Here is a 26,960-nt window from a genome sequence, read left to right as displayed (position 1 = left end):
TCTGCACGGCCGCTCGCTCTGCTGCCGTGGCTGCGCTTCCCGGGATGCTGAGCTGCTCCTGCGCTTCCCCCGCTGCCCCTAACCAGCCTCTTCGGTTGTAGGTCTCTGGTGCCCATCGCCAGCCCCAGGCCACTCTCCAGCGGGGCAGGGAACGTCCGCACTAACCTCGAGTTTTTTGAGCAGCTTTTTTGTTGTAGACTTGTCCCAGGAGGTTCCTTGTCCTGGGAGCCTCCTCATCCTGGCCCCTGGGATGGGATGGAGGAGCTTCCCCGGGAGCCGACACCCACCTTGGCACTGCAGAGCCTGGAGAGCCAGAGTTTCTGTTTGATCCATGAGCTGTATTCCCTGGAGTTGCAGGCTCCACCCCAATGACTCTTCTCTGCCAGCACAGAAATAGTTAAATGAGAGCCCCGGGTGATTCATCAAAGCAACTTTTCCTCTCCCTCCAGTCCTGAGAATCTATTTTGGCATCCTGGGGGGGAAAGTGATCTAAGCATCTGCATTAATTAGGTGGGAAATTAATTACCCTATTTTTAAGCAGAAGCCATTTATCTTCTAAGGAGAGAAAAAGTGCACGTGGAGAGGTGAGGGATGGCAAGGAGGGGTCCTGTGGCAGACAGTGAGTGCCTGTCCCAGGGGGTTGGGGGTCCCAGCCTCTTCCTTCTGCTCTGGGGACATTCCAAAGCTGTTCAGTCCAGTTGCACTTTATGTGCACCCACTTCTGGTGCCTCCATGGTGGGGGACTGGCCAGTGACCCAGCTGTGGGACCCATGTGTGTGGTGGGCCATGGCCATAGCTTCCCATGGGGAAAGGAGAGGGATTATGTGGCTCCCTGGGGAGGGCTGGGGGCACTGGGCAGGTGAGACAGGGAGGATGGGTAGGGAGCTGCTTGGTGGCTCCCTGCCCAGTGCAGGTTTCGACCCGATGACCCCAGGCACCCCTGACAGCCAGTGGAACCCTCAGAGCTGCCCACAGCTCCAGGGAGTTAACTCCTGCTGGGAGAGCACAGAGGAGACCTCCCGGGGTGGGGTAAGGATGCTCCCCATGCCAAGGGAGCCATGTATCCTGTCCTGGCCAAGTGATGGTGGCCAAGTGACAGGACAGTGTAAGGGACATCCCAGGTAGGTGAAACCCCAGGTCAGGCTGGCTGGGCTGGGCTTGGTCTCTTGGCTCTGCCAAGTCCATCCAGGTGTTGTTTATCTCCCACACTCTTGGATATTAACTTCTCCAGAGGCAGCACAAGGCCTCTGCAGGGAGCTGCCAGCTCTGCCCTTGGCTGGGAGGTCAGGCCATAACCTGGAGCAGGGTAGTGCAGAGCCAGGTGATCTCGTGGTGCTCCCATCTGTGGGAACTGTGTGAGTCCAGCCTGGAGGGGACTGGAGCAGTTTCTCCAGTCCCAGTCCCCCGTGGCATCTCCTGCTTTAGGCTGATGGAGAATGAGGTAGGAGAACATCCCACATGGAGCTGCCCTCGGTTCATCTCTGACACCTACCAGGGCTTTGGCTGGGAGAGGAGCTGAGGAGTGGGGGCAGCTCAGCTGGGGGCTCCACAGGGCAGAGCCTTTCCAGTTAACCCCTTCCCAAAGCTGCAGTCCTGGGCTCTCGCCAGTGCCCGCTCGCTGTGCCGGTGCCCCGTCCTCACCAGCCCCGCTGCCGCCGTCCCCCCGTTAACTCCTCCTTCCTCTTCCTCCGCAGAAACCCCTTTGCCAACGTCCAGCTGAAGCCAACGGTGACGAACGACCGCTCGGCTCCGCTCATCAGCTGATCGGGGAGCGCTGGCGCCCGCGGCACTCGCCGCCTCCTCGTCCTCCTCATCCTCACCACTGCATGTCCGGCTTCCCAGGACTTCATTTTTAGGCGGAATTTATTTAATCCTGCTGCTTTGAAAGCCAAAGGCTCAAGCTAGTGCCCTAGTTCTCTCTTCTCTAGACCCAGCTTGTCCCCCTCGGTGGCAGAGGGTCACGCCATGGTGGTGTCACCTGTCCTCTGCCTGCACCAAGGAGTGTGGTGGCAGCACATCCCAGAGCTGGAGCAGCACGTCCTGGGGCTGGGATGGTTCCCAGGCTGAGCAGCAGTTTGCTGTGGGCAGGAAAATGGGCTCAGCTGGAGAAGGGGCTCCAGGGGCTCACAGTGCTCCGGTGGGGTGGCAATGGCAGAGGGGACATGGTCCCCCTGCTCTCCCCTGCCCAGACAGGAGGGACCCCTAGGAAAGGTGGGATAGCCCGGATACCCTGTGCAAGCCAAGGGAAGGTGGAAGCTGTAGGCAGCTCCCAGGCTCCCACCAGACCCTGGATGCCCACCTCATCCTCCAGGCTGGCACACCAGCAGCAGGGTGCTGGCACTGCAGCCCCTGCTGGGACAGGGCCGGCTCTGGTCCCAGAGCTCCTGCAGTGCCAGGGCTCGGGATATTGTAGGGAATTACGGTACTGCTGTAAAACATAAGCTAGAAAAAAACACTTGTGGAGGAGAGGGTGGTGTGGAAGCCTTGGGGTGCCTGGGGCAGTTGGGGGGGCCCTGCTCCCCGCAGACAGGAGCTCCCTCCAGACCTCTTGCTTGGCTGTTTGCTCTTCCTCTATTCCTAGGGCTGCATGAGAGAGAGAGATAGATAGAGATAAATATATATAAATATATATATACACACACTTGCTAAGCTTATTGCTGGGAGTGCCCACGAGTGAGGTGGCTCCCAGGCCCTTCCGCAGTTCCGGGGAGCCAACACAGGAGTCTCGTCCTTGCTCCGAAAACAGGGAGAAGGGGGTTTCCAGGCAGGAATTGTGTCTCCCGTGGGTGAGTGGTTGATGCCGAACAGAGTTTTTGCTTTTTCCTTTGTATTTCTCATTTTGCACTTCCCAATCACTAGTGCAGCATGTCCTGGTCACCACAGTCCGGGCAGTGGGCGCTTGGCCGGGCACAGAGTGGTGCCAGCGCGGGGCTCGGTCCCAGTGGGATGTGGTGGTTCATCTCTCCCATGTTCCATCCGATGGATTTTCCAGCTCCGCTGCAGGAAAAGAGCTTCTCCTGCGACTGTCCAGGCTCCAGCTGTACACGAGGGTTCCCTGCTCCGTGATGTGCCTCCTCTTCCTCTCCTGTGCCTCCTCTTCTCCCAGGGCTGGAGCAGATGGGTGGGGGACCACATGGGGCAGGGGTGAGGGGAAGGGCTCCACTGGCGCAGGTGCAGTGGGTGGGAGAGGGCTGGTGGTCACAGCCCGGGGTGGGGACAGGCCTGGGGTCCCCTCGGCCACAGCGTTGTCCTCTTCCACCCCTGTGCCAGGGGCTGCCCCCCCGGGACCCCTGAGTAGCCACCCTGGCTCCAACCAGCCCCCGGGGGGTTCGCTGCACCTCCTGGCTCGTTGGCACCTGCAAGACGTAACCTGAAATAATTTTTTATGAGAAAAAGTAATTTATGAGCAATTAAATCCCTCACACCCCTCCCTCCTGCAGCGTTTTCCCTGGCCAGAGGCACAGCCTGGCCCCAGGTCCATCCCGAGCTGGCTCCATCCTGCGTGCTGGGCAATGATCGGGGCAGGAAACGGCTTAAGATATTTTAAAAACTTTATTATTGGCCCGATGAGATTTGACACACATGCTGGGAGCTGTATGGAAATCAGCACTGATAAAAAATACAGCAATTATGACCCGTATTGAGAAAATAGACCATGTAAGAAGAGCCTTTCTATTAAAAAAAGTTACCCAAGCCACAGCTCTGTCCTCATCCACCCTCCGGAGCCGGGACCTGCGGCGCCATAGACCAAACCCAGGGTGGGGTGGGGGACTGGACCAGCACCCCTGGGTGCAAGGGGCGTGGGGGGAGAGCACCTGTGGTGCTGGTGGTGTGCAGGGAAGGGGAGGCAGGGGGGGCAGGAGAGTGGATGCTGCGGGAAGGGAATCCCAGGAGCATCCCACTCCTGCATGAGCAGCACCCATGGGTGCTGCACCCCGGGTCAGTGCAGGGTATGGCCCCCCAGTTGCAAAGGGTAAAGGAAGAGCTTGGGAGAACTGAGGGGGGGGTGAGTTAAAGGCCAGGTGGGGACTTAAATAAAACACTTAAATAAAGCATTAATTGCCTAGTGGTGGGGAGGAACCAGCAATGGGGGGTACGGGGTGGCACAGCCACCCTGGGGCTGAAGTTGGGGTCCCCTGGGACCCTGGCTGTGCCCTTGGGCACAGCCCCTCACCCCCACAACAGCCTTCTGAGCACTGAGGGGGCTCCAGCTGAGATACAGCTCCAGGGTGGGCTGAAACATGCTGGATGGGTGGGAGGAGGGTGGGCGAGTATGGGAACATCTGGCTGGAACCCGAGTGGCATCACAGTGCCAGGTTGGGGATGGGCTCATCCCACAGGGTCCTGGTTGGGCTCATCCCACAGAGCTGTGCCCAGCCCAGGGTGGGATCATCCCATGGCATGGAGCAGAACCCCTGGCACCAGCCCCATCCCACGTGGGTGCATGTCTGTGCACAAGGACATCCGTGTGCCCTCACCACCTGCACACGGGGTGCCAGGAGCCAGGACATGGGGCGGGGGGCGCTCACAGGGGACATTTCTCACCTCAGGGTTTGGTCTATAGACCCCAAAAGGAACCAGCCCTGATTTCAAGGTTTCGTTCAGCTCCGCTTACTTCTATTTCCTTCCGGAAGCTGGAATTGCACAATTATCCTAAGCCTCGAATGAATTAGAAAAAAACCAAAAAACGAAGAAACCCAAAAAAAAAAAAAATGTAACAAAGAACTGCGAGCACCCCCTGCCCCCCTCCCCCCGACTCGATACGTCTCTTTGGCAGCAATAACTTAAAACCGCGTCAATGGGGGTTCAGTCAACAGCGAGTTTTGGTTCTGGGGTGGGTCTGGGGTTGGGTTTTTCTAATCCTTTTCTTTAAATACAAAAATAGTCAGGTTGGCAGGTCCTGGGGGGGGGGGATGTTCCCCCCCAACCAGCCCTCCACGTGTCGTTCCCTGCCACAGTGGGCAACAGTTCCACCAGCCCTCAGGATCCCCCTGTTGGGATTGCTCCCCGAAAGCAAAGGGAGGGGAGCCCCCCCAAGCCCCAAAAGCCATGGTGCCCCCCCGGAGGGACAGTGGCACCCCTGGCACAGGGAGTGACATCAACGGTGGCAGCAGCCAGTGGCTCCTCACTCGGGAATGTCGTGGGGTGCCCTTGAAGCAGCCCTGGGGCAGCCGTGAGGTGGCCGTGGGGTGGCTGTGGGGCAGCCGTGGGGCAGCTGTAGGGTGGCTGTGGGGCAGCCCTGGGGCAGCCAAGCTGCCACAAGGTGCAAGACCAAGCACATGGCACGGGGAGGGGACAGCACAGGAGGTGTGGGGACAAACCCCACCTCGGGGAGCACGCGTGGGCAAGAAGCCAAGGGGGGGAACTTCACTGGGGGGACACTCTGCAAATGTTAGCTAGGTCAGGGCACTACCCTTTAAACGCTATAATTTATATATATATATGTATATATATATATAAAGTGTGTATTCTGCACGCACGCACACAGCCACCCGCACACACACGCACGGCTGTCACCGTCACCGTCACCCACCGCCTGGCCCCGCGGGGGGCACGGCCCCACTCCCACTCGCAGCAGCAAACGAGTTCCTTCCGAGAAAATCTGCCTAAAAAATCCAGAGCGGGGTCTGGGAGCCCACGGGCGGCCCCCGTGCCCGGCCCCGCCGTCCTGCGCCTGCCCGGTGCCGGGGCGATGCCGGCTGTGTTCCGGCGGGCTCACTCCCGGTCACCGTCCTCGCTGCTGCCTGCAACGAGCCGAGAGGGGCCGTGAGAGGGTCCCGCCCTCCACGGGACACCCGGCCCTTTGCGGGGGGTGACCGTCCCCGCGGGCACAAGGCCGGGGTGTCCCATGGCTCACAGTGCCATTGGCACTGACGGCAGCCCCCGGCAGGGATAGGGGTCCTGGTCACCCACAGAGCAGCGTCACGGGGGGGGACTCACCTCCTATGGAGTCCATGTCCGAGTCGGAGACGTGGGTGATGGAGAACCGGGACACCGGGGCAGGTGAGACCGTGAACCGGGAGAACTGGATGGGCAGCACCTGTTTCTGCGCCGGCACCAGGGCGGGCAGGGCGGGCACGGCCGCAGGGGGCTCTGCTGGTGTCCCCGGCAGCGAGGCCACCAGGGGCGGCTTCACCGGCATCAGCGGGAAGTCATCATCCCACTCGAAGCCACCGCCTGCGATAGGGAGTGAGGAGGTTGAGCCCATTTCGGGGTCCTCACCATAACCGCTGCCCCCCATCACCCCATAACTGCTCCCACATCATCCCATAACTGCCCCCATCATCCCATAATTGCTGCCCCCATCACCCCGTAACTGCCCCCATCATCCCATAATTGTTTCCCCCTATCACCTCATAACTGTCCCCATCATCCCATAATTGTCCCCATCATCCCATAATTGTTTCCCCCTATCACCTCCTAACTGTCCCCATCATCCCATAATTGTCCCCATCATCCCATAATTGCTGCCCCCCCATAAGCACCAGCCCCACAACCCCCTGGTCTCTTACTCTCTTCTGAGGCGTTTCCATCTGAGGAGTCATCCGAGGCTCCGAGCTTGTCCGTGGGGCTGGGGGGGCTGCCACTGGCAGGGGGCTGCCCCGAAGGCAGAGGGGGCTGCCCCGAAGGCAGGGGGGGCTCTGGGAAGCCCTGCTCAGCCAGCTCCCGTGTGGGGCTTTCCTGAGGATGGAGAAACAGCAGGAAGGAACCTCACTGGGGGCACAGCTGGGGATGGCTCCCACTGCCAAACTGCTGTGGGATCATGACCAGCACCTGGCACTGCCCCCCCAGGGCACCCACCTGGTCGAAGAGGTAGATGGTCACGTCGTCGTAGAAGGAGACGGCCTTCTTCTTGCGCTCCAGGTCCTCGCAGAAGGACTCGGAGAGCAGGCTGGGCATCTTGAGGAGGCTGCGCAGGTTCCGGCCACTCTGGCTCTCGGCCACCACGATGGGCACAGCCACCGGCTCCTCCTCGCTCTCCTCGCTCTGCTCCTGGATGTTGTAGCAGCGCAGCTCCTCGTCCGACTCGTCGCTGTCCTCCGTGTCCTCATCCTCCTCCTCCGGCTCCTCGCGGCGCTCCGGGGCCGACGGGAGCGGGGAGAGGCCCGGGGCTGGCTCAGCCCTCAGCAGCAGCGTGCTGGGACCTCCCGGTGCATCACCCACCCCCGTCCCCTCCGGGGGCAGCCCCAGGTCCCCAGGCCCCAGCGCAGGGGGCACAGTCTGTTTATCCCCTGCCAGAGCTCCTCCAACTCCAGGGACACCCTCAGGCACGTGGGCCCCTCCGATGGCCAGTGGCTCCCCAGGGCTCACTGGCACGGGGGTCAAGAGGAAAGTCTTGGGGGTCACAGAGCCTGGGGGACAGACGTCAGTGTCGGGGCGTGGGGGGCTGCCCAGCACCAGCCCCGTGCCAGCGGGGCACTGCTCCGTGCCAGGCACCTGCTCTGTGGGGCCGGCCGGTGTGCTCCTGTCCTCAGCCCCCTCCCAGTCCCCCTTCAAAACCCCTGCCACCGGCATGGGCACCACCACCGCGACACCAGGCACTGCTGGGGGGCTGCCAGGTGCCCCCGGGGGGTGCAGCGGGTCCTCCCCTCGCCCCACATCCTGCTCAGGGGAGCGGGGACCCTCCTCTGCCTCCGGGGTGTGGGATCCATCACTGTCCCCCTCGTCCTTGGGGCTGCGCTCAGCCTCGGCATCACAGTCGGAGAAGTAGGCAGAGTCACGGTAGGGGCTCTTCTCGGCCAGGCTGTGCAGCTCAGCCCCCAGGGCACTGGGCAGCCGCGTTTCAGGGGCCGGACCCTCGCCCTCGCCTCCTGGCAGCCCCGGGGGCGGCTTTGCCAGCTGGCTGAAGGCCTCCGGCTCTCGGGGCTCGTGGGGCTCCTTGAGGACGAACTCGGGGGACTCGTTGTTCTCGGTGTCGTAGCCACTGTCCAGGGCACGGGCTTGGCCAGCGGGCACAAAGGCACCGGGGCTGAGCACCTCGCAGGAACTGGCCGTGGAGGGGATGTCCAGTGACTCCAGCGAGTCCGGTGTCCCCACCTGCTTCTGCAGGGACCTGAGTGCTGGGGTCGCCTCCGTCCGCTCTGTGTAGTCCCCGGAGAAGTCGGTGAAGACGCCAGAGGTCAGCTCTGCTGTGTCCTCGTCGCTGCCTTCATCCACGCTGGGGAAGCTGCCGCTGGAGAAGGTCTTGTCCGGTGTCCGGTCGGCATCGCTGGTGGCACAGGCGCCGCTCTCAGCCATGGCCTCCGTGGGCATCGGTGCGGGCACCTCGGCGGGCTCTGGCGTGGGCTGGGTGCTGTCTGTGCCAGGTTCAACGGGCAGGCCAGGGTTTGGGGTGGTGGTGCCAGCCATGGGGGTGGCCTCCCCCGGCCCCACTGTGGGGTGGGGCAGTGGGCTGCAGGCAGGGCTGCCCCCCACCGTGCTCTCGTCCAGGTGGGCATCGCAAGGGGCCCCTGGCGCAGGTGTCGGGGCCGCGGCGGGGCCCCACGGCGTGGTGGGGCTGCCCGCCAGCGTGACTGCCTGTGCGCGGCCGCAGGGTGATGAGTCACGGCCGTGCCAGGCCTGGAGCCGCGGGGAGGGCGAGCGGCACGGGGAGGAGGAGCCGCCGGCCATGGCGGGGGGCTGATCCTGCCGCGGGCGGAGGAAGTCGTGTCCCGGCGGGGACCCCCCGAGCTGGGGCTGGCCGCGTGGCACCGTGCCCAGCGGCTTGGCCATGAGCCCGCGGAAGGTGATCATGCGGCGGTAGCACCAGCTGTCGCCGGCCGGGGGCTCACGGGGGCTGCCGCTGCCGATGTTGTTGGAGGAGCTGTTGGAGGCCCAGGGAAGGTGCTGAGGCGGGGGGCTGGCACCTGGCGGGTGGGGGGCACTCGGGGGGCTGTCCTCGCCCAGCTCCAGCGCCACACAGTCCGGCGGGGCCCCGCTCTGCCCCTGTGTCACCCCGTACCCCCCAGGGCTGTAGGTGCAGTTCCCTGGCGGCGAGACGCCCAGCGGGTCAGTGAACATGCTGGGCTGGAAGCTGGGGACGGGCCAGTCCTGGCTGCCTGGCTGGGGGGGCTCCTCCTCCAGCAGGTACCCCTCAGCCCCGTGGCTGGGGGACGGTTTGTAGCCCCGCGGCTCCTGCCCGGGGCAGGGGTAGGGGTAGTACTCGGCGCACTCCCAGGAGGCCTCTCCCGCCGGCGCGTGGCCCAGCAGCGGCTCCATGCTGAGGGACACGGTGGGGCTGCCGTCGGAGTCATAGGCGCCGCTGCTCCGGCCGCCCTGGGCTCTCCAGCAGGACGGGGGGCGCAGGGGCCCCCGCTCGCCCGCCGGGCTGTAGGTGCACATGGCATAGTCCAGCTCGGTGCTGCCCTCCCCGGGGCCCTCGATGCGGATGTAGTACTCGCTGCCCAGCGAGGGGCTGTGGGCACCCAGGATGGGCACCACGCCAGGCGCCGGCACCCCAGGGCAGCCCCCTGCCTTGCACTCGTAGCAGGAGGGGGAGACCCCCAGGCTGAGCCCCGCCGTCGTGGCAGGGTAGTAGAGGTCGTGGTAGCGGGCGGCGCTGGTGGGGCTCAGGGACCCCAGGGGGGCCTGGAAGTGCTCGGTCTTGGTGTGCTCCCACTTGTACTCGAAGTTGAGGCCGTGGCTGGTCTCCATGACGGTGAGGATGTCGTCCCCGTCTGAGGGGAAGCCGTCAGCTGAGAACTGCTCCAGCAGTGGGAAGGAGGAGAGCTCGGGGCCGTGGTGGCTGCCGCCGGCGCTGCCGTTGGGCTTCATGGAGTTCCAGCGCTTCTCGAAGTCCTCCTCGGCCTCCGTGGCCCCTTTGGCACACAGGTAGGACAGCAGCAGGTGCACCTCCTCCGCCGTCGGGCGCTGCTCAGGCTGCAGCCAGCAGAACTGCATCACCTCGTACCTGTGGTGAGGGGCCAGGGTCAGCCTGGCCCCCCGCCCACCGCGGGGTGGGGCAGGGCAGGGGGCAGGACGGGCTCCTCACCAGCGCTCTGACAGCGAGAGCTTCAGCTGCGGCTTGGGCAGCTTCAGCTGCTGCTCCTTGATGGCATAGGCCAGCACTTGCCGGTCCGAGTAGTGGTCGTAGGGTTGGCTGCCCAGCTCAAACAGCTCCCAGATGGTGACGCCCAGCGACCTGCGGGCACGGTGGGATGCTGGGGGTGCAGGGAGACCCCCACCCCGCTACCAGCCAGCTACCCCGAAAACAACCCACCCCCGCAGCCCCCTGCCCCCCCCCAGACCCACTCACCAGACGTTGCTGGCCTTGGTCTGGTCCACCACGAGCAGGTTGCCGTGGACCTCGTCGATGAGCTCGGGCGCGATCCAGCGCAGCGGCACCCACAGCTGGTCGGCCGTCACGAAGTAATCATCCTGCCAAGTGTGCAGGGTCAGTACGAGAAGAGAACGTCAATCCATGGCGTCAGGGACCGGCCACGCCGCGGCACCCGCCACCCCCTGCCCTGCCCTCTGCCCAGCACGATCCCCCCCGGCTTTGCCACCAGCCTGCCCTTCGCTCCTCCTGGTACCCACTGCCCCTCCTCCCCGCCTCTGCCTGCTGCCCCTCTGAGCTCCTCCAGCCCCCCAGCCCGGCGATCCCAGCCCTGCCAGGAGCCATGGGGAGCCCAGAGCAGGACAGACAGACATATGGACGGGGGGACAACCCCAGGCCGTGCTGGCAGCTGCCTGCAGGGACCTGTTCCTGGCAGAGGGGTGCGTCCGGGCCAGCCCAGGCAGTGCTGGGGAGCCCAGGCTCCATGGCACCCCCCTGTGCAGGGGGCCAGGGTGCTGGGAGAGGGAAAAAAACCCCCTTAATGCTCAGGGGGACAAACTGGGGGGAAGCGAGTCCCTCACAGGGTGGTCTGCACCCCCCTGCACTCCAGAAAACCCAGGGAGTGCCCCGGCACTGCTGGGGAGCAGGAATGTGTGCGGGCGTGGGGCGGGGAAGGCTCAGCACGGTATATGCCAGGGTGGGTGTACATGTGGGTGCCCCGGGGGTCCCGGTGCCCAGCCCCCAGCCCCTCCTCCCTCCAACCAGCCTTACTTTGTACTTGCAGTGCGAGAGCCCGTAGTCCCCGATCTTGACGGTGAGGTCGGCGGTGAGGAGGCAGTTCCGCAGGGCCAGGTCGCTGCCAAACAAACCCGGAGCTGTCACCGCTGCCGGGGGGCCGGGGGGCACCCACCACCACCGAGGGGTCGGGGGGCACCCACCAGGGACCCCGCGGGGGCAGCGGGATGGCCGAGCGGCGGCGGGGCCCCGTCCCCCCGTCCCTGTGCCCAGCGCCGGGCGTGCCGATAACGCGGCAGCCAGTGCACAGCAGGAATGCCTGCGCAGCCCCAGCTGCGCCGCTGTCCGTCCGTCCATCCGTCACGCGCCGAGCCAAGCAGAAAGCGGGTGTTCCCGGGCAACGTGAGCCCTGGCACAGGGCCGGGCTCCCGGGTGGCTGCTCCAGCCCCGGGGCGGGTCACGCACACGGGGTACACACGAGACCCCCGCTGCACCAGGGCCCACGAAAGTTGGACTGCCCATAGGGGAGTCCCTCTCCAGCACAGCTGGGGACCCCATATCCCTTCACCACAACTTGGGCACCCTCGTGGGGACCCACCTGCAGAGCCGGGCTCAGGTGGGGACACTCCAGTGGCCCCCGATGGCAGCGCATCCCCTCCTCAACAAAATCACTGATGCTGGAGTCTCCGTCTGCAACTCACTCAGCACCAGGATATTGTTGGGCAGGAGGAGCAGTGGTGGGGCAGGAACGCTGGCATCCTGGGAACCGCCCCCATCCAGACCCCAAATTTCCCCCTGCCCCCCAGAGCCCCAGGCCAGCCTACCTGTGGATGTAGTTGTTCCTGTGCAGGTGCAGGACGCCGCAGGCCACCTCACACGCCATCCTCTGCAGGGTCAGCAGGTCCGGGGTCATGGCCTCGGCCCCCCGGCAGCTCCGCAGGTACCCCTTCAGGTCACCCTGGGGGCAGTGCCACTGTCACCCTCCGCGGCGCTCGGCTGCGGGGGCTCGACCGTGCCCAGCACCCACGGGGGCACCACGGGGAGTGGGAGGGGCACGGGGGGCACAGGGACTCACCAGCGGGCAGAACTCCATCACCAGCAGGTACGGCGTGACCTCGGCACACTGGGCCAGGCACTGCAGCAGGTTGGTGTGCTGGAGGGCTCTGTGTGGGCAGAGCAACGGGGGCACATGGGCACTGTGCCAGGGGGGTGGGGGGCTGCTCCCAGCACCCCATTGCCCTGGCTGTGCTTGGGGTGACAGTGGCAACCCCTCAGGAACCACTGTCCTGCGTGTGCTGGGGCTGGGTGAGGGGACGGCGGGAGCCCCCTGGGAACCGTCACCCTGCCTGTACCGGGATGGGCGGGGGCTGCCGGGAGCGCCGGAGTGGGTACCAGCACGTCCCAGCGCCCCAGGCACACCACAAAGGGACATTTGTTCAGCTGTGCCCAAGCAGGAGCAGCCCCGTGCCCCCCCTCGGCCCCGCTCTGCCCATGACCTCACCGCTGCCCCTCGCCATGGCCAGTGGCTCTGCACAGCCCCGGTCCTGCTGCAGTGAGCGCCGGGCAGATGGGCTGGAATGGAGCTGAGCTGCTGGAGAGCTCAGCTGGCACCTCCATGGGACAGCCACGGCTCTGCCTGGCAGCCAAAGGTGCCATGGAAGGGACCTGCCACCATCCCACAGCATCCCCGCTCCCGGCACCGCGGAGTGACCCCAGAGGTACCTGTAGGGCTGTGCTTCCTCCAGGAACTGCATCTGGTCCTGCACGCTGGCACTCGCCTTCAGCTCCTTCACCACCACCTGGGTGCTGCTGATGCCCGAGTTCACTTCCCCCAGGAACACCTGGGGCGAGGGACAGGCTCATCCCTCCATCCACACCCCGAACCCGCCTGGCACAGCCGGGGCCCCGGGTCCCACCGGGGTGGGGTGTTGGGGGCTCTCTGCCCCCAGGCTCACCTTGCCAAACCAGCCATGCCCGATCTCCTTCAGGTACAGGAGGCTCTGCCGCCCCAGGTCTGCCGACTTGAGGAGCTGCACTGTAACAGAGCACATCCAGCTGCCCACGTGTCCCCCCGACCATGTGTCCCCCCCTGCTGGTATCCCTCTGCCCCCCTGCCCACATTCCCCAGTAGTCCCAGCCAAGCCCTGCCATCCCCACCGTGTCATCCGGTGCCAGGGCATCTGCCACGCTGGGATGCTCTGGAGAATCCATCCCCAGGCACCCTGCATCCCAGGCATCTTCCTCTCCAGGCATCCTCCCACGGCGGTGAGACATGGGGTACCAGTGTCCCCAAACCGAGTGGCTGCAGAGTTGGATCCCTGCCCCTTCTCCTCTGCAGGCAGGCGGAGCCGAGCCCGGCACAGCGTTGGCATTTAGCCCCTTCCCAGCCCCCCCGGCACAGTCCTGCCCCTCGGGTGCCTGTGCCAAGGGCAGGCAGCAATGGGACCATTGTTGGCCCTCGCTGGCCACCCCCCCCAGCCATTCTTTGGGTGGGGAACGACACAGGGCGGGAGGGGGCACAGCCAAGCGCCCCCCACATTCCTCTCCCACTCATGGGCTTGTTTACACGGGACCGGGGCTTGTGGGTGCCACCATTTGGGGTGTCCGTGTCCCATCCCACCCTGGCAGGGTGGGACATGCACAGGGTTGGGGACAAGGACAAGGGACCTTAGCACAGGAGAATCCTTGCAGCGCTCCCCAGGGAACTTGGCTGCCTGTCCCCTGCTCAGGGCTCTGCTGGAGCTGTCCCTCCTCAGCAGGGGAGACCCCCCATCCCTAGCTCACGCTGCTGCTCAGTGCTGCAGGACACCCCAGCCATGGCTCTCAGGGGTCCTGCCCCCTCCCCAGCTTACCTGAGCGCCCTGGCTGCTTGGCCATGGGCAGGGACACCTTGGTGAGGGGCAGCACATAGACCTCGGGGCCATGCTGGGGGGCAGGCGAGCCCTGGGCCGACAGCTCCGTCACGTAGTCATCCCCCTCGGCGTTCTCAAACTCCTGCTCCAAGGGCATGAGGGGAGGGGGACACACCAGGCAGAGATAACTGACCCCAAGGGTTCCCCACTGCCAGCAGTGCCCCACAGACCCCTCTGCCCCAACGGGCTCACCCACACCCTGAGGCACAGGGACCCCCAAATCCCACCCTCCAGGTACACAACCCTACCCCCTCCACGGGGATGGCACCACCCACCCCCCTACCTGGCGGTGCCACCCCGGCACACCCCGGCTCCTGAAAGCCGCCCGGGCGAGCAGGTAGGCGACGGTGAGCATCTCGCCCTGCCCAGCTCTGCCTCATGGTGCTGCCGACACCGCCGGCACCGCGCCGTGTGCCATGTGCCGCCGCGTGCCATGCGCCGTGTCCCGCCGGACACCGGCCCGGCCGCGCGCCCCCTTATACCCAGCGCGGGGGCCGCGGGGGTCACTGCTCCCCCCGGCACGGAGAGGTGCTCCGGCGGTGTGGGACGTTACACAGCACCCAGCGTGTCCCCCCCAGCCTGACCCCCTCCCGCCGCGGGCGCCTCAAGCCTCCACAAAAATCCCAGCAATTAGGGAAAAAGCGTTTTCTCGGCACATTCTGTGCCTGTGAGGTCAGGGTGCCTCCCACCCTCGGGGGCGTGCGGGTGGGACTGCCGGGCCCTTAACCATGGCGTGGCCTGGCCCTGCACGGAGCCAGGAGCACGGCTGGGTCAGGATACGACCCCCAGTGATCCTGAGCCCCACAGCATCCATGTTCTGTGGAGCTGGGAGCCCGGACAGGTCAAGTTACAACCCCCCAGTGATGCTGAACCCCACAGATCCAGGTTGTGCAGAGCAGGGAGCCCAGATGGGTCAGAATATGACCCTGAGTGATGCTGAACCTCACGTATCCATGCTCTGTGGACCTGAGATCCTGGATGAGTCAGGATACGACCCTCAGTGATGCTGAGTCCCACAGGCCCTGGCAGGCACTGAGGGTCCGAACCCCCTCTTTGAGCACTGCTCTCTAAACCAGGACACACCCAGCCCTGGTGCTGGGGCAGGAGATCCTGCACTGGGGAACCTCTGAACACCTCCATCCCTTCCTGGGGTCCCTGGAGAGATCCCCCCTCCCGGCCTGGGGACCCCCCAGTGCCCCCAGCTCACCTTGAAGCCGATGTCCCCCTTCTTGCAGCACAGACAGGCCAACATGAGGAAGATGAAGGTGAAGAGCCCCGAGAAGGAAACAGCCACGACGGCCAGCGAGGAGGACCAGGAGAGCTCACTAAGGGGGGTGCCGTCTGTGGGGACACCAGGGGGTCAGGGCAGGGGGCTGGGGCAGGGAGAGGGGTCCTGCCCGGGTGGGGGTCATGGGATGTGGGGGCTCATCAGGGCTCACAGGGAAGCACTCGGGGGGAATGGGGGGCTCAGTGCCACTGTGCTCCCTTTGAGGACAGGAATTGGGAGCCCAGGAGGGACCTGCATGGGGAGAGCAGGGACACAGTCCCTGTGGATGCAGGATGGCAATGACACCCTGTGGAGAGGGACCGTGCTGGCTCGGAGGTCCCAGGCACCCCCACCCAGCCAAGCCCCAGCCCTTGGATTTGCCCTCCAGTAGGTTTGGTCACAGCACAAGTCAAATCCCAAGGCTGGCCAGACACTGCAGCTGTGGGAGCTGGAAGGACGGGAATTTGGTTCCATGAGCCCCCACACCAGGCACAGGGATGGGACAGGGCTGCTCAGCTGGGCACTGCATCCTCTGGCCACCAGCACACCCCAAATCCCAGCACCCACCACCCCACTGCAGCCGGTGCCGTGTCGCTCAGGGTGGCAGGGGGCACGGTGGCCGTGGTGGCAGCGGTGGTGGCCATGTCCCAGCTGCCGTCCCCAGCAGGCCCCGCTGCCAGCTGCAGCTGCCACATTACTATTCCACCCAGAGCCTGCCCGAACAACCGGCGCCGTTGTGGTGGGAGGCAGCCGGAAGGTCGCGGTGCTGCCAACAGAGCTGGTCATCAGGGACCCCCCACAGCCCTGCAGCGCCCAGCACAGTGCCCTCCTGCGGGACAACAGGGCTGGGACAGGTGCTCCTGTGCTCAGCTGTGCCCCTGGTACAGACCCCCATCGGCACTGCAGCCCCTCCCCGGGTCACCGAGCCTGTGCCGAGCCCTTCGGGGACACTCGTGGCACACACGTGGCTCCAGCACATGGACCACGGAGCATCCCTGTCCCTGTGCCCTGACCACACTGTCCTATGCCAGGACTGCCACCAACTCCCCTGTGTCCTTGAAACCAGCACCTGAAGGGCACCGGGGGTCTGGGGAAGGTCCCGCTGCCCTGGGGGGCACTGGCAGTTCCTGGCTGCTCCCCAGCACCACGTGGCACAGGCACGGGCACCTCAGCTCCCAGCTAGGCAGTGAGCAGGTACATGGCCCCGTGGGCCTTGGCACAGCCCAGCCATGCCAAGGAGTGTGAAAGGAGCTCCAGAGCCATCTTCTGAGGCTCGGGATGCAAAGCCGAACCTGGGAGGAGCGGGGGGGCGGCGTGCCCCCCCTTGCTGCTGGTTTCCATGGTGAACACACTTTGTACCGCCAACGTCACCATTTTCCCTGGATAGTGGGACAGCAAAAGAGAAAATGACTCACTGAAAAGAGCCTTTGAACGGCGACAGGGAGCAGAGCACAGGGACAGGAGCCCCTCTGAGGAGACCATCAGCTGAGCCACCCCTCGGCTCAGGAACTGGAGCTTCCCAAATGAGCCAACGGGCCAGTGAGACCCGGCTCGTCCTGTCTCAGTTTCCTCACCTGAACAACCAGCTACCTGGGAGCAGTGACCAGCCCAGACTGGGCACCACCACTGCCATGACCCACTGGCACCATCCAGCTGCTCTCCCTGTCCCCACAGCACCAGCGCTGGGTGTGGTGATGGGAAATGTGGCGTCATCTCAGAGGCCAAGTTATCCCAAAAGCAGGTCAGATGCACCTGCAGTGGTGGTTGCTGGAGCACCAGGGTGCAGGGGGCATCAGGACATGGCAGGCACCAGGACACAAGGAACACCAGGACACAGGGAGCACCAGGGCACAGGGCTGCCTGTGTGCAGTGTGAAGGGCCCCCACCACATCCTGCCCCACATCCTCAGGCTCTGCCTTCCGCTTTCCCAGCAGGAACAGGATCCCCTGGCACCAGTGCCATGCCCTCCCGTGGCCTTGGCACTTGGCCTTGCCACAGAGGTCAGGCTGAGAACGGCGAGCTCAGTGCATCCTCCAGAACTGCTGCATCACTTGCAGCCCCAGCACCCAGGACCACCCAGCACCCAGGACCACCCAGCACCCAGCAACCCCGGCAGCAGGGCCACCGTGTCCTGGCGGCTGCGTGCCAAGCCAGAGATCACCCACCCTCACCTGGTCAGCCCGGCAGGTGAGGACAGGTGGGGGGCTGGTGGCAGCAGTGAGGCCACAGCTCCAGCCCCAGAAGCTCCTGCCCCAGCCTCACAGCCAGCCCTGGGAATCGGGAGCAGAACTCTGACGGAGGGGGAAGGGGGTGCCAGATGCAGTGGGATGCACTGGCATGCAATGGAGTGAAGTGGTGTACAGTGGGGTGCAATGGGGTGCAGTGGGACGTAGCAGGATGAAATGGGGTGCAGTGGAATGCAGTGGGGTGCAGTGGAATGCAGTGGGGTGCAGTGGGGTGCAGAGGGGTGCAGTGGAATGCAGTGGGGTGCAATGGGATGCAGTGGGGTGCAATGGGATGCAGTGAGAGACAGTAAGGCACACGCTGCCCTCCCGCCCCACAGATGCCGCCCCGCAGCTGTCACAGCCCAGCCCGCGCTGCTGCCCCCACCACCACCAGCCTGTTGCATCGCCCACCCAGCGCGGGTCGCAGCTCCCACCGCCGGCTCCAGGCAGGGACGGGAAGAGGCCGGAGGATCCCTCCGGGGTCCCGGCCCCGGTGCCGCCGCAGCAGGGCCGTGCCCGCCGCCGGTGCTGACTCACGTTCCCGGGGCGGCTGCGGCCGCCCGGCCGTGCCCCGCTGGCTCCGGCGGCCGGCGGGGCGATGCTGCGGCCGCTCGGCTCCCCCGGCGGCGCGGGCGGCGGGCGCGGCTGACGTGTGCGGAAGGGCCGAGCCGGGGCTCCCGCAGCGCCCGCGGCAGCTCCGCGCTCCCGGCCCCGCCGCGGCCACGGCCGGGCGGCCCCCGTCCCCTGCCCGCCCCCGAACCGGCGCAGCACGGGCCGTGCAGAACGGGGAGGAAAGCTGCGGGCACGGGGCACAGAACACCGAGACCTCCCCCCGCCCTGCTCCCGCAGGGAGGACACGCTGTAAAACACAGCCCGTGCCTCAGTTTCCCCACTGGTAATTGCCAGCTGCCCTGGGGCACAGAGGGGCTGCCCTGGTGGGGTGCGGGCTCGTAGGGTCATCCAGCAGCTGAGGGATGATCTGGGTACCTTGGGAGCATGGTCTGCACATCCCCCCCAGTCCCCTCGTCCACCGTGGATCCCATCCCTGGAACATGCTGGGTCCTGTACCATGCTACCCCCCCCTACTAGGGCAGCACCTTGCAGCAGTGCCCGCCTAGAAGAGGCTGGATTTGGGAAGGAAGAAGAGCAGGATTCGGGCAGAGAGCAACACAAGATTAGGGCAGGGAATGGGGCAGGATTTGGGCAGGGAATGGGGCAGGATTTGGGCAGGCAGCAGGGCAGGATTGGGGCAGGAAGCAGGGCAGGATTGGGGCAGGCAGCAGGGCAGGACTGGGGCCGGATTCGGGCAGGGAGCAGGGCAGGATTGGGGCAGGATTCGGATGGGATTTGGGCAGGATCAAACACCCTGCCCCGTGGCCCCTCTGGCCACAGGCTCCTCGCTCCCAGCCCCATCCACTCTCCTGGTGCAGGCACAGCCCTGGCATCACGTTAATCCCCATGTCCATGGGCAGCTTCCAGGGAAGCAATTTCACAGCCCGCAGGACACGCGCTCTGCTCACCCACACGCATCCAGGCGGCACGAAACCATCCGCTGCCATTTAGCGTGCGGGCACACGGCTGTGCCCGGCGGCCGTGCAGCTCCCGGGAAACTGAGGCACCGGCACAGCCCCCCCGAGCTGCACCCCTGAACCCGGATCCCCCCTGCCATGGGAACAGCCCATGGAGCAGGGCTGGGGCTGGTGCTACCCACTGGTGCCAGCCAGGAGCCTCAGCATCCTCCACTGGGATGCCATGGGGTCCAGGCATCCTTCCCAGGGGTACCCAGATCATCCTCCACTGGGATGCAATAGGACTCAGGCATGCCCTCGCCAAAAGCGGGGTTCAGAGAGCAGCACCCTTTATCCCCATCCCTGGAGACCTTCTCCCAGCACTGGAGCAGCCGCTCCGGTGATTAACAGATCAGTTAATTGTGAACGCCAGGCACGCCTCACTAATCCCTTCTCCTTCTGTATCTTCTAATGTGGCTTATTTAACCAAAAGGATGCATTCAGCTCCTCATTTCTGGTTTTACCATCTTGGGCTGAAACAGCAGCAAAAAAACCATAAACAGACGGAAAATAAACTAAAATCATCCATCATTTTCTGAGGCAATGAAATAAAAACAAGGACTGCACGAGGGAAAGGCCGAGCCCCAGCGCTGCTGCACACACACCACACGTGTCAGCCTGATTAGGGACAAAAAATCAAGTTCCTCCATCAAAGCAAGCCCTGATGCAGAGCCAGGAACTGCCAGCTCCCTCCATTTCCAGGGAAAATACTAATATAATTATTATAATGATAATATAAGTATTATAAGTATTATAATGTAATTCTAATAATGCTATATATTATAATAATATATAGCAATAATAATATACTATTATTGTATATGGTATTAGTATTATATATGGAATTATACACAGAATTATATATAGAATTACATATACTATATTTTTACACGTAATTATATAGTCTATTTGGACCACAGAATATTAGAGTTATAATGATATATTGTAATAAAAAAAGAATAATAGACAAGCAAAGCAAGATCAAATTGACTATTTAAACCAATTTCTCATGCTTGGTGTTTTAAATGAGCTCTGAGTGGGGGTGGTGAGGCCCAGCCCACGCCAGCCAGGCACGTTCTGGTGGCATCCCAGCAAACCCGCTGTCCCGAGGGACAGGGAGTGACCTCAGCCCCTGGTGCCTGGGAGAAGCACCCAGCCCTCTCCTGGCAGGGCCCCAGGCAGGGATCCCTCCATGGACCCCGGGAACGCCACGTCGGGAGCGGTGCCGGGGGCAGTGCCGTGCCAGGGGCAGTGCCGAGGGCAGTGCTGTGCCAGGGGCAGTGCCACGCCGGGAGCGGTGCCGGGCACATGGCATCGCGGTCCTGCCGCCGGCAGCGTGTGGCACCGGCCACGCCGAGGCTCCACAGCCGGCACGGCAGCGTTTACGTAACCGCGGGAGCGGCAGCGCGAGCGGGGCAGCCTATTTATATCCAAAATGCTCAGCGGTGTTATGAAACCAGAGCTCTGGCTCCAGAGAGGGGCCGTGCAGGAGCAGGGCCCGCGCACGAGGCGGCCCAGGGGATGCTCCATGGGGCGGGCAGGAACTCGGGCACGGGGTCCACCTCTGCCCCCCACCGCAGCCCTGAAAAGCTGGCACGGCCCAGACTCTGCTGCCCCAGCCCCTGCCACCACAGGGAGCAGGAGGATGCTGGGCACCAGTTGCCCTGCCACCCCCATGCTCTCAGCTGGTCCGTGGTGCCCAAATCACCCACAGGCACAGGTACACACAGACTGGGGAGACTGGAAAATCCCTCCTTTGCCATAGGAATTGTAGCAGGGGTGGCGAGGGTGGACACAGGGAGCCCGGAAAATCTCTTTGCCATAGGGATGGTAGCAGGGAAGGCCGAGGGTGGGTACGGGGCACAGCGAGGAGCACACAACCACAGGGGTATTTTGGAAAGATGAAGAGCCGTGGTGGCCAACACGGTGGCCTGGTAGCAGGACAGCCTGGCACAGCCAGGACAGGAGCCTGGGAGCCCATGGGTACCCTGCCCAGCCAGGCGGGCAGTGCTGCTCCACTTACTGCGTTTGCCTACGCTGGAATTTTCCTTCGCTCCAGTAATTAAAACAAGCGGTGTTAACCCAGCTGCTGGCACCAGGCTGCAGGGAGGACATGGACATGGCTGGCAGGGGGGAAGGGAGAGGAATTGGGACCCCCTCGACACTCCTGCCTTCAGCCCAGGCTGTGGGACGGTGGCTCTGTGGGAAGTCCTCGACCTGCTCTGCTTCCTCTGGTGCTGAGCCCTCCCAAACCCACCAGCCCCACATCCTCACTGTCCCTTGGTCGGTTCCACCCTCTACCACAAGCCCTGTGCCAGCTCTGGGACATCCTGAGGTGCTCCATGTCCCCCATCAGCAGGGCTGGAGCAGCTGATGGCAAAGGGTACGATGGCAGTGGGTGCCCTAAGACGGCTGCGACGCACTCCAACAACACTTCCCGGGCTGTCAGGGGGATTAATGCCCACAGGAGATTTATTTTCCTGCCAGTGGGCATGTTGACTCAGCACAGAGAGGCTCCTCTCCTCGTCAGCCCTGTCACTTCCAGCCCCACCTCATGTCCCTGCGGGATCCCTCTGGCTCAGCTCCGTGAGCGAATTCCCACTGGGAATGTGTCAGGGTGTTTGCTGGGGCAGGAGAGCAGACAGAGCCAAGCCGAGCCCTGGGGTGGCAGCAGCACATGGCCACACCATCATTCCTCCATCCCACCACCCTCCATCCCATCGTCCCGGGCACTGGGTCCCAGCACCTCTACGCTTGCCGGGTTGGTGTGGCACAGGGTGGGAACAGGCTGAGCCACAACACCAGAGCAGCCCAACCGCCCCTTTGACCCAGATCCTGGGATTTTCCAGCCCAGGGAATCAGCCTGGCACATGGCAGGTGGTGTCACACCAACGAGGCAAAACCTGGGATGCGTGTGTCACCTGGCCACAGGCAGCCAGGACCAGGCAGGGCCCTGGCTAAACACAGACCCCCAGCTGGATGCAGAACCCCCAGCTTAACCCACACTGGGCACCACGCTGGCAGTGCCATTCCTGCCCTACTTCTCACGGTGTCACCAGGGTACCAAGGCCTGGCCTAAGGCTCATGGCAGGGTGGGCACCAGAGCCCTGCTCTAGCAGGGAGGACGTGGTGCTGGGGGCGGGCAGAGCCACGGTCTGCCCTGGCACAGGGTGTCCCAGGGAGGGCTGGGAGTGCCGGGCAGGGAGCCCGTGAGTCACAGCCCGGTCCCGCCGGCAGCACGGGGCCCTTTCAACCCTGGCAAATTAATTTCTCCTAATTGGCTTTGACAGGATCGGTGTCACTGTCCAGAACACGCCCGCCTGTGTGGAGGGGGTAGGAGGGAGGGAGGGGAGAAGGGGGAGCAATGCAGCACCCCTGGGGAAAAGGATCCTGGCTCCGTTCCCTTGTTGAGCCAAGCAGGGCCCAGCTGCCCTGCTGTGCAGTGCCAACATCATTCCCTGTGCAGGACAGGGGGCTCACCACGTGTCACCCCACCTCTGCCCACCTCCTGGCATCCTTGTGGGCACTGGGATTCACCCCCTGCCCGTGTGCCCAGCTCCTGCTGCCCATCAGCCTGGACAGACAGACGGCACCTCCTGCACCTCCCACACACTGAGCCCCCATGAGAAGCACGTGGCAAGACAGGAAACCAGTCAGGGTGCTGCCACCCCTGTCACCTCCCCTCCAGGAGCTCCCACCACCCCCAAACCCCCCTCTGTGTCCAGTCCCAACAACACCTTCCCCCTGTCCTTCCGCAGCACTGCCAGCAGCCAACAGCCCGCTTGGTGCCAGGGTGGGAGCACGGGCATGCCCGGCCCCCATTTGGGCTGCCGGGGTTCTTCTGGCTGCAACAGCCCCTTTGCCACCACAGTTCCCCAAGTCCTTTCCCATCCTCATGCCAGGAGTAGATGGTGGTGCTGGACACAGAGCACCAGCACTCACAGAGCTGTTGTCCATGTGAGGCCTGGGACAGTGGGTGGGTGGCAGTGGGTTCCAGCTAGGTCTGAAAACACAGGGCTAGGGAGACACCCCCAACTCTCCCTTGGCCTTGATTCCCCGTCCCCCCCAGCTCCTCAAGTCCTGGCTGACCCCCAACACTTCTACCTGGTGCCTCCCAGCACCGTCTGCTCAGCTGGGCTGTGGCAGGTCACGGCACTTCCAGGTCAGGGAGTGGGCACTCAATTCCCACGGGAAGCCCAGGAGATCTAGGATACATGCTGGAGCAGGCAGCACAGCAGTGCCTCTTGCTGACAGGGTGGTTGTGCTCCACGGGTGGCTCCGTGCGGGAGCATCTCCAGGCCCGGCCTGCGGATGGGCAAAACAAGATGGGAACCACGAGGCTGCTGGGCTGGGACCCTTTTCCAGAGCCCCTGGCACTGGGAGGGAACGAATCCCTGGCACAGCCGGCTCAGCCTGACACAGGTGCATCGGACAGAGGAGCCAAAAGCAGCAGGTGAGGCCACAGACGGGTGGCTGCGGTCGGCACATCCCTGTGGCACCTCTGCCCCGGGTGACACCACTGTCACCATTCCACGCCAGCAGGCCACCTATGGCCCAATCCTGGCAGTAGTGGCTTCCAACCGCCCCTTTCCAGGGAATGTGGGCCCAGGAGGAGATGCTCCCCTCTGCAGAATCAGCGCCCCTAAGCCTCTCCCGTCCTGTCCCAGCTGTGGTGCCACCGTGCCCTACAAATCGCTTCCTGCTCCTCCTGACCAACCCCAGGCACAAGCCAACCCTGAGCAGCCAGGCTGGCACAGGCAGCCTCGATGCAACACAGGCAGGAGCTGCTGCCACACAGACCGAATCCACAAAGCCATGAAATCCAGAATACGGTTTGTTCCTCTCTTTAATTCCTCTCCCGGTGCTGGTGGGTGGCAGCTGCACAGCAGCGCCGAGCTCTGGGCCTGGCAGCACCGTGATGGGCAGCGATGGAAACCGTGCTGAAGGGCTTTTAAACCAAACATGCCTTGAGAATCCCCAGGCTGGCAGGATTCGCGCGGAGTCGGAGCCTCACCAAAACCCGGAGCAAAATCCCCCCGGGGCTGAGCCCGACAATCGTCTCCGTCCCGGCGCTGCCGCATTTTAGGTGCAAATAACGAGGTTTTAGAAACAAATAACGAGCGGTCGGGGACAAAGTCCCCGTTCGGCGAGTCCTGATGCGACTCATTTCCAAATCCCCCCACGGATTCCGACCGCGCGCAGCCGGGGGAGCGGGAGCAGCGGAGGAAGGAGGGAGCGGGAAGGCGGCGGGGAGGGATGCGGGAGCCCGGCACCGACAGCCGGAGCCTCCGGCACCCCGAGCCCGGCACGGGCACCGCTTCGCCGCCTTCGCGGTGCCGGAGGAGGCGCCGGGAGCGACGGGAGCCGCGGCACGACCGCTCGGTGCCGGACCCGACACGCGTTTGGTAAACAAAGGGCCGGAGCCGAGCGCCCGCCGGACGCTCCCACGAGGGGTCCCGGTGCCCGCGCGGAGCCGGCCCCGCACCGGAGGGACGCGAGGCGGCTGCGAGGGGCGGGAGGCGGCGGTGAGGGGCGGCTGCGGCGGCTGCAGCCCCAAACACGCACCCGCAGTCGCCAGCCCCGCGCTGCTCCGCGGCTGCAGCATCTTCCTGCAGCTGCGCCGCGGCCGGGACACGGCGCTTACATAATGCCTGCGCCCCAAAACGCCGCTGCCCTGCCCCGGCACCCCCCCAGCCCCGCCGGCACCCCCAGCTCAGGCGGGCACCCCCAGCCCCCGGCTCCCCGGCCGCCGGCTGTCCCAGGCGGTGGGGGCTCAGCCCCGGCTCCGTCTTCCTCTCTCTCACCATCACCATCCTCCCTGTCCTTATTATTCCGTTTCAATCCCGGAGATGCCTTCAGAGGCAACGCAGCCCCCGGATTCCTCCGCCCTCCAGCCCGGGAAACAAAATGCCGCCCGGCTGCGACAGCGATCCCACCGCCCCGCTGCCACACCGGGGGGTCCCACCGCCAAACCGGGATGTCCCACTGCCACACCGGGATGTGCCACCGCCGCACCGCGATGTCCCAGCACCACAGCGGGGTGTCCCACGGTGGCCAAGCACGGCGGGTCGGGAGCCCGTCCAGTGACATTCCCGGGGATGAGGGCGAGGGGATGCTCGTTCCCGGTGCACCGGGCGGGCAGCCCGTGCGGGGCTGAGCGAGCCGAGCGCGGTACCGCGGGGGGCTGCCCGGGGGAGGCTCGGCGCGGGGCAGGGGGTGCGGGTCCGGCGGTCCCGGGGCTGCGGCACTTACCGGGGTCGAAGTGGGAGCTGAAGGCGAGGCTGGGGCTCAGGAAGGCGGCCGCCATGGCAGCGGCGGCGGCGGGGAAGCGGCCCATGGCGCGGCGGCGGCGGGAGCCCCACGGCCGCCGGCTGCCGCTGGCCCCGCGCTGGGCACGGCGGCGGCGGCGGCGGCGGCGGCGGCGGCTCCTCCTCCATGGCGGCCCCGCGGCCCCGCGCCCCGTGCCCCGGGGAGGGGCCGCGCCGCCGCCGAGCGGCGGGACCGGGCGGGCGGGGGCGGCAGGTGGAGGAGCCGCAGCCCCGGGACCGCACCGGGACCCGCGTCCTCCCCTCCGGGATGCGCCGCCGCCGCCCCCGCGCGGTCCCGCCGGGATGGAGGGAGCCCGTGGGGACCCCCTGAAAGGGGACGGGACCCCCGAGGAGTAGCCGCCACCCCGGAGCGGGGCTGGGACCCCCCGAGAACAGAGCCAGGTCCCCCCAAGCAGGGCTGGGACACCGCAGGGGCAGCCACCCCCCCCCAGAGCGGGGATGGAACCCCCGGGAGCAGGACTGGGACCCCCAGTAGTGGGACTGGGACCTACCAGGAGCAGGACCAGGAGCCCTCAAGCAGGGAACTGCTCCCGTGCTGACCCATCCTGGGCACCGCTGGCTTCCTGGGACCAGGGACAGGACCAGGGATGGGACATGGGACAGGACAGGCAGCTCTGCCCCCCAGCCAACCCCTCGACCCCCAGCCAGCCCCTCCTCACACACATCCCCTGCTCCCCATCTCTGCCCCAGCACCCAATCAGAGCCTCACCCTGCAGCCCCCCAGCCCCATCCCGAGCGGGGAGCAGAGCTCCCCAGCAGCTCCCAGCCAGGCCCATGGCATGGGGTCCCCTCTGTGCTGTGGGGCTGCCCCATGTGGGGCCACACAGCTCGGCCTCGTCTGCTCGACACCACAGCCCTGGCACATGGGAGTGTGCCCTGGAAACACAGGATGCTCCAAAACCTGACAGTCCCAATTCTCTTGGCAGGAAACATCCCACAGCTTCACACACAGCCCCCAACCAGATCCTGGCAAAGCTGCACCACAGCTGGTCACCAAACCCACCCAGGACCCAGGCTGGACTTTCCTCTGGGGTCATGGTGGGACAGTCCTGTCCCATCCTGCCCCAACCCTTTCCCAGGAACCCCTGTCCAGGCCCTCTGCCCACCCCTTGGCAGGCTCAGCTTTGAGCACGGGGCTCACACATCCCCACCGTTGGTTTGAATATTTAAAGCCAAATTTTGCGTACACGATTAATTTTTTACAAGCTTCAAGCCTGCACAGAACAGCACCACGCTGCACATGTCACGTTGCCACAAATAGATACAGGCCTGGAAAAATTACCGGCTGCTGGGAGAACAAACATGCTGGAGCCAGCTTCTCCCTTCTCCTGCGCCTCTGCATTTCTCTGCTATGGAGCAGCTCTGACCCACACGACCCTCAGGCCCCTCTGCCAGGGGTAGCAGGGGACTGCTGACCCCCCATCACTCATTTTGGTGACCCCCAGTTGGAGGGCTGGTACAGGCACCCCAGTGCCCCCCACCAGCCCCCCACTGGGTTCCTGATCCCTTCTGGATGTGCAAAGGGCCACGTCCCCACTTGTGGGACCCCCTGAACTCCACCACATACCTTCCCTGGCCCCAGAGCAGCCAAGCCAACATGGCACCACCCTAGCACAGTGCCCAGCACCCTGGGTGGAGGGATTTGGGCTCTCTTGGGGCTGTGGTGCCA

The 26,960-nt window shown here is 64.7% G+C and overlaps 2 protein-coding genes across 10 annotated transcripts in view; one reads left to right on the top strand and one right to left on the bottom strand.

Annotated features, from left to right (window-relative positions):
- The window catches only part of BAIAP2 (BAR/IMD domain containing adaptor protein 2), a 42,328-nt gene extending 38,635 nt beyond the window's left edge, over positions 1–3,693 (top strand). For all 5 annotated transcript variants that reach the window (XM_032706841.1, XM_032706840.1, XM_032706843.1 and 2 more), the window contains one exon: positions 1,695–3,693. In XM_032706841.1, coding sequence (XP_032562732.1) covers positions 1,695–1,764 — 70 coding nt within the window. In that variant the 3' untranslated portion in view covers positions 1,765–3,693. The remainder of the gene's footprint in view (positions 1–1,694) is intronic.
- AATK (apoptosis associated tyrosine kinase) lies at positions 3,257–25,325 on the bottom strand. Of its 5 annotated transcripts, XR_004360319.1 has the most exons (15): positions 25,215–25,325; positions 15,110–15,243; positions 13,843–13,984; positions 12,946–13,025; positions 12,713–12,831; positions 12,066–12,153; positions 11,815–11,948; positions 11,027–11,111; positions 10,235–10,374; positions 9,971–10,120; positions 6,802–9,889; positions 6,513–6,681; positions 5,941–6,177; positions 5,534–5,744; positions 3,257–3,370 (listed from the first exon to the last, which is right to left on the bottom strand). XR_004360319.1 is itself a non-coding variant. In XM_032706829.1 (14 exons), exons 1-14 carry the CDS (start codon positions 25,297–25,299, stop codon positions 5,716–5,718), a joined length of 4,680 nt encoding a protein of 1,559 aa, XP_032562720.1. In that variant the 5' UTR covers positions 25,300–25,325; the 3' UTR covers positions 3,534–5,715. The 5 variants fall into 5 exon arrangements, 4 of the variants coding, with proteins under 4 accessions (XP_032562720.1, XP_032562721.1, XP_032562723.1 ...); XM_032706829.1 differs by lacking the exon at positions 3,257–3,370 and having other exon boundaries at positions 3,534–5,744; XM_032706830.1 differs by lacking the exon at positions 3,257–3,370 and having other exon boundaries at positions 3,534–5,744; positions 10,235–10,356.
- Between the last annotated feature and the right edge of the window lie 1,635 nt (positions 25,326–26,960).

The sequence above is a fragment of the Chiroxiphia lanceolata genome, chromosome 19 (genome assembly GCF_009829145.1).
Source record: "Chiroxiphia lanceolata isolate bChiLan1 chromosome 19, bChiLan1.pri, whole genome shotgun sequence".
Lineage (NCBI taxonomy): Eukaryota > Metazoa > Chordata > Aves > Passeriformes > Pipridae > Chiroxiphia > Chiroxiphia lanceolata.
Note: the sequence above shows the minus strand (reverse complement) of the source record. Positions and strands in the feature narration are given on the sequence as shown.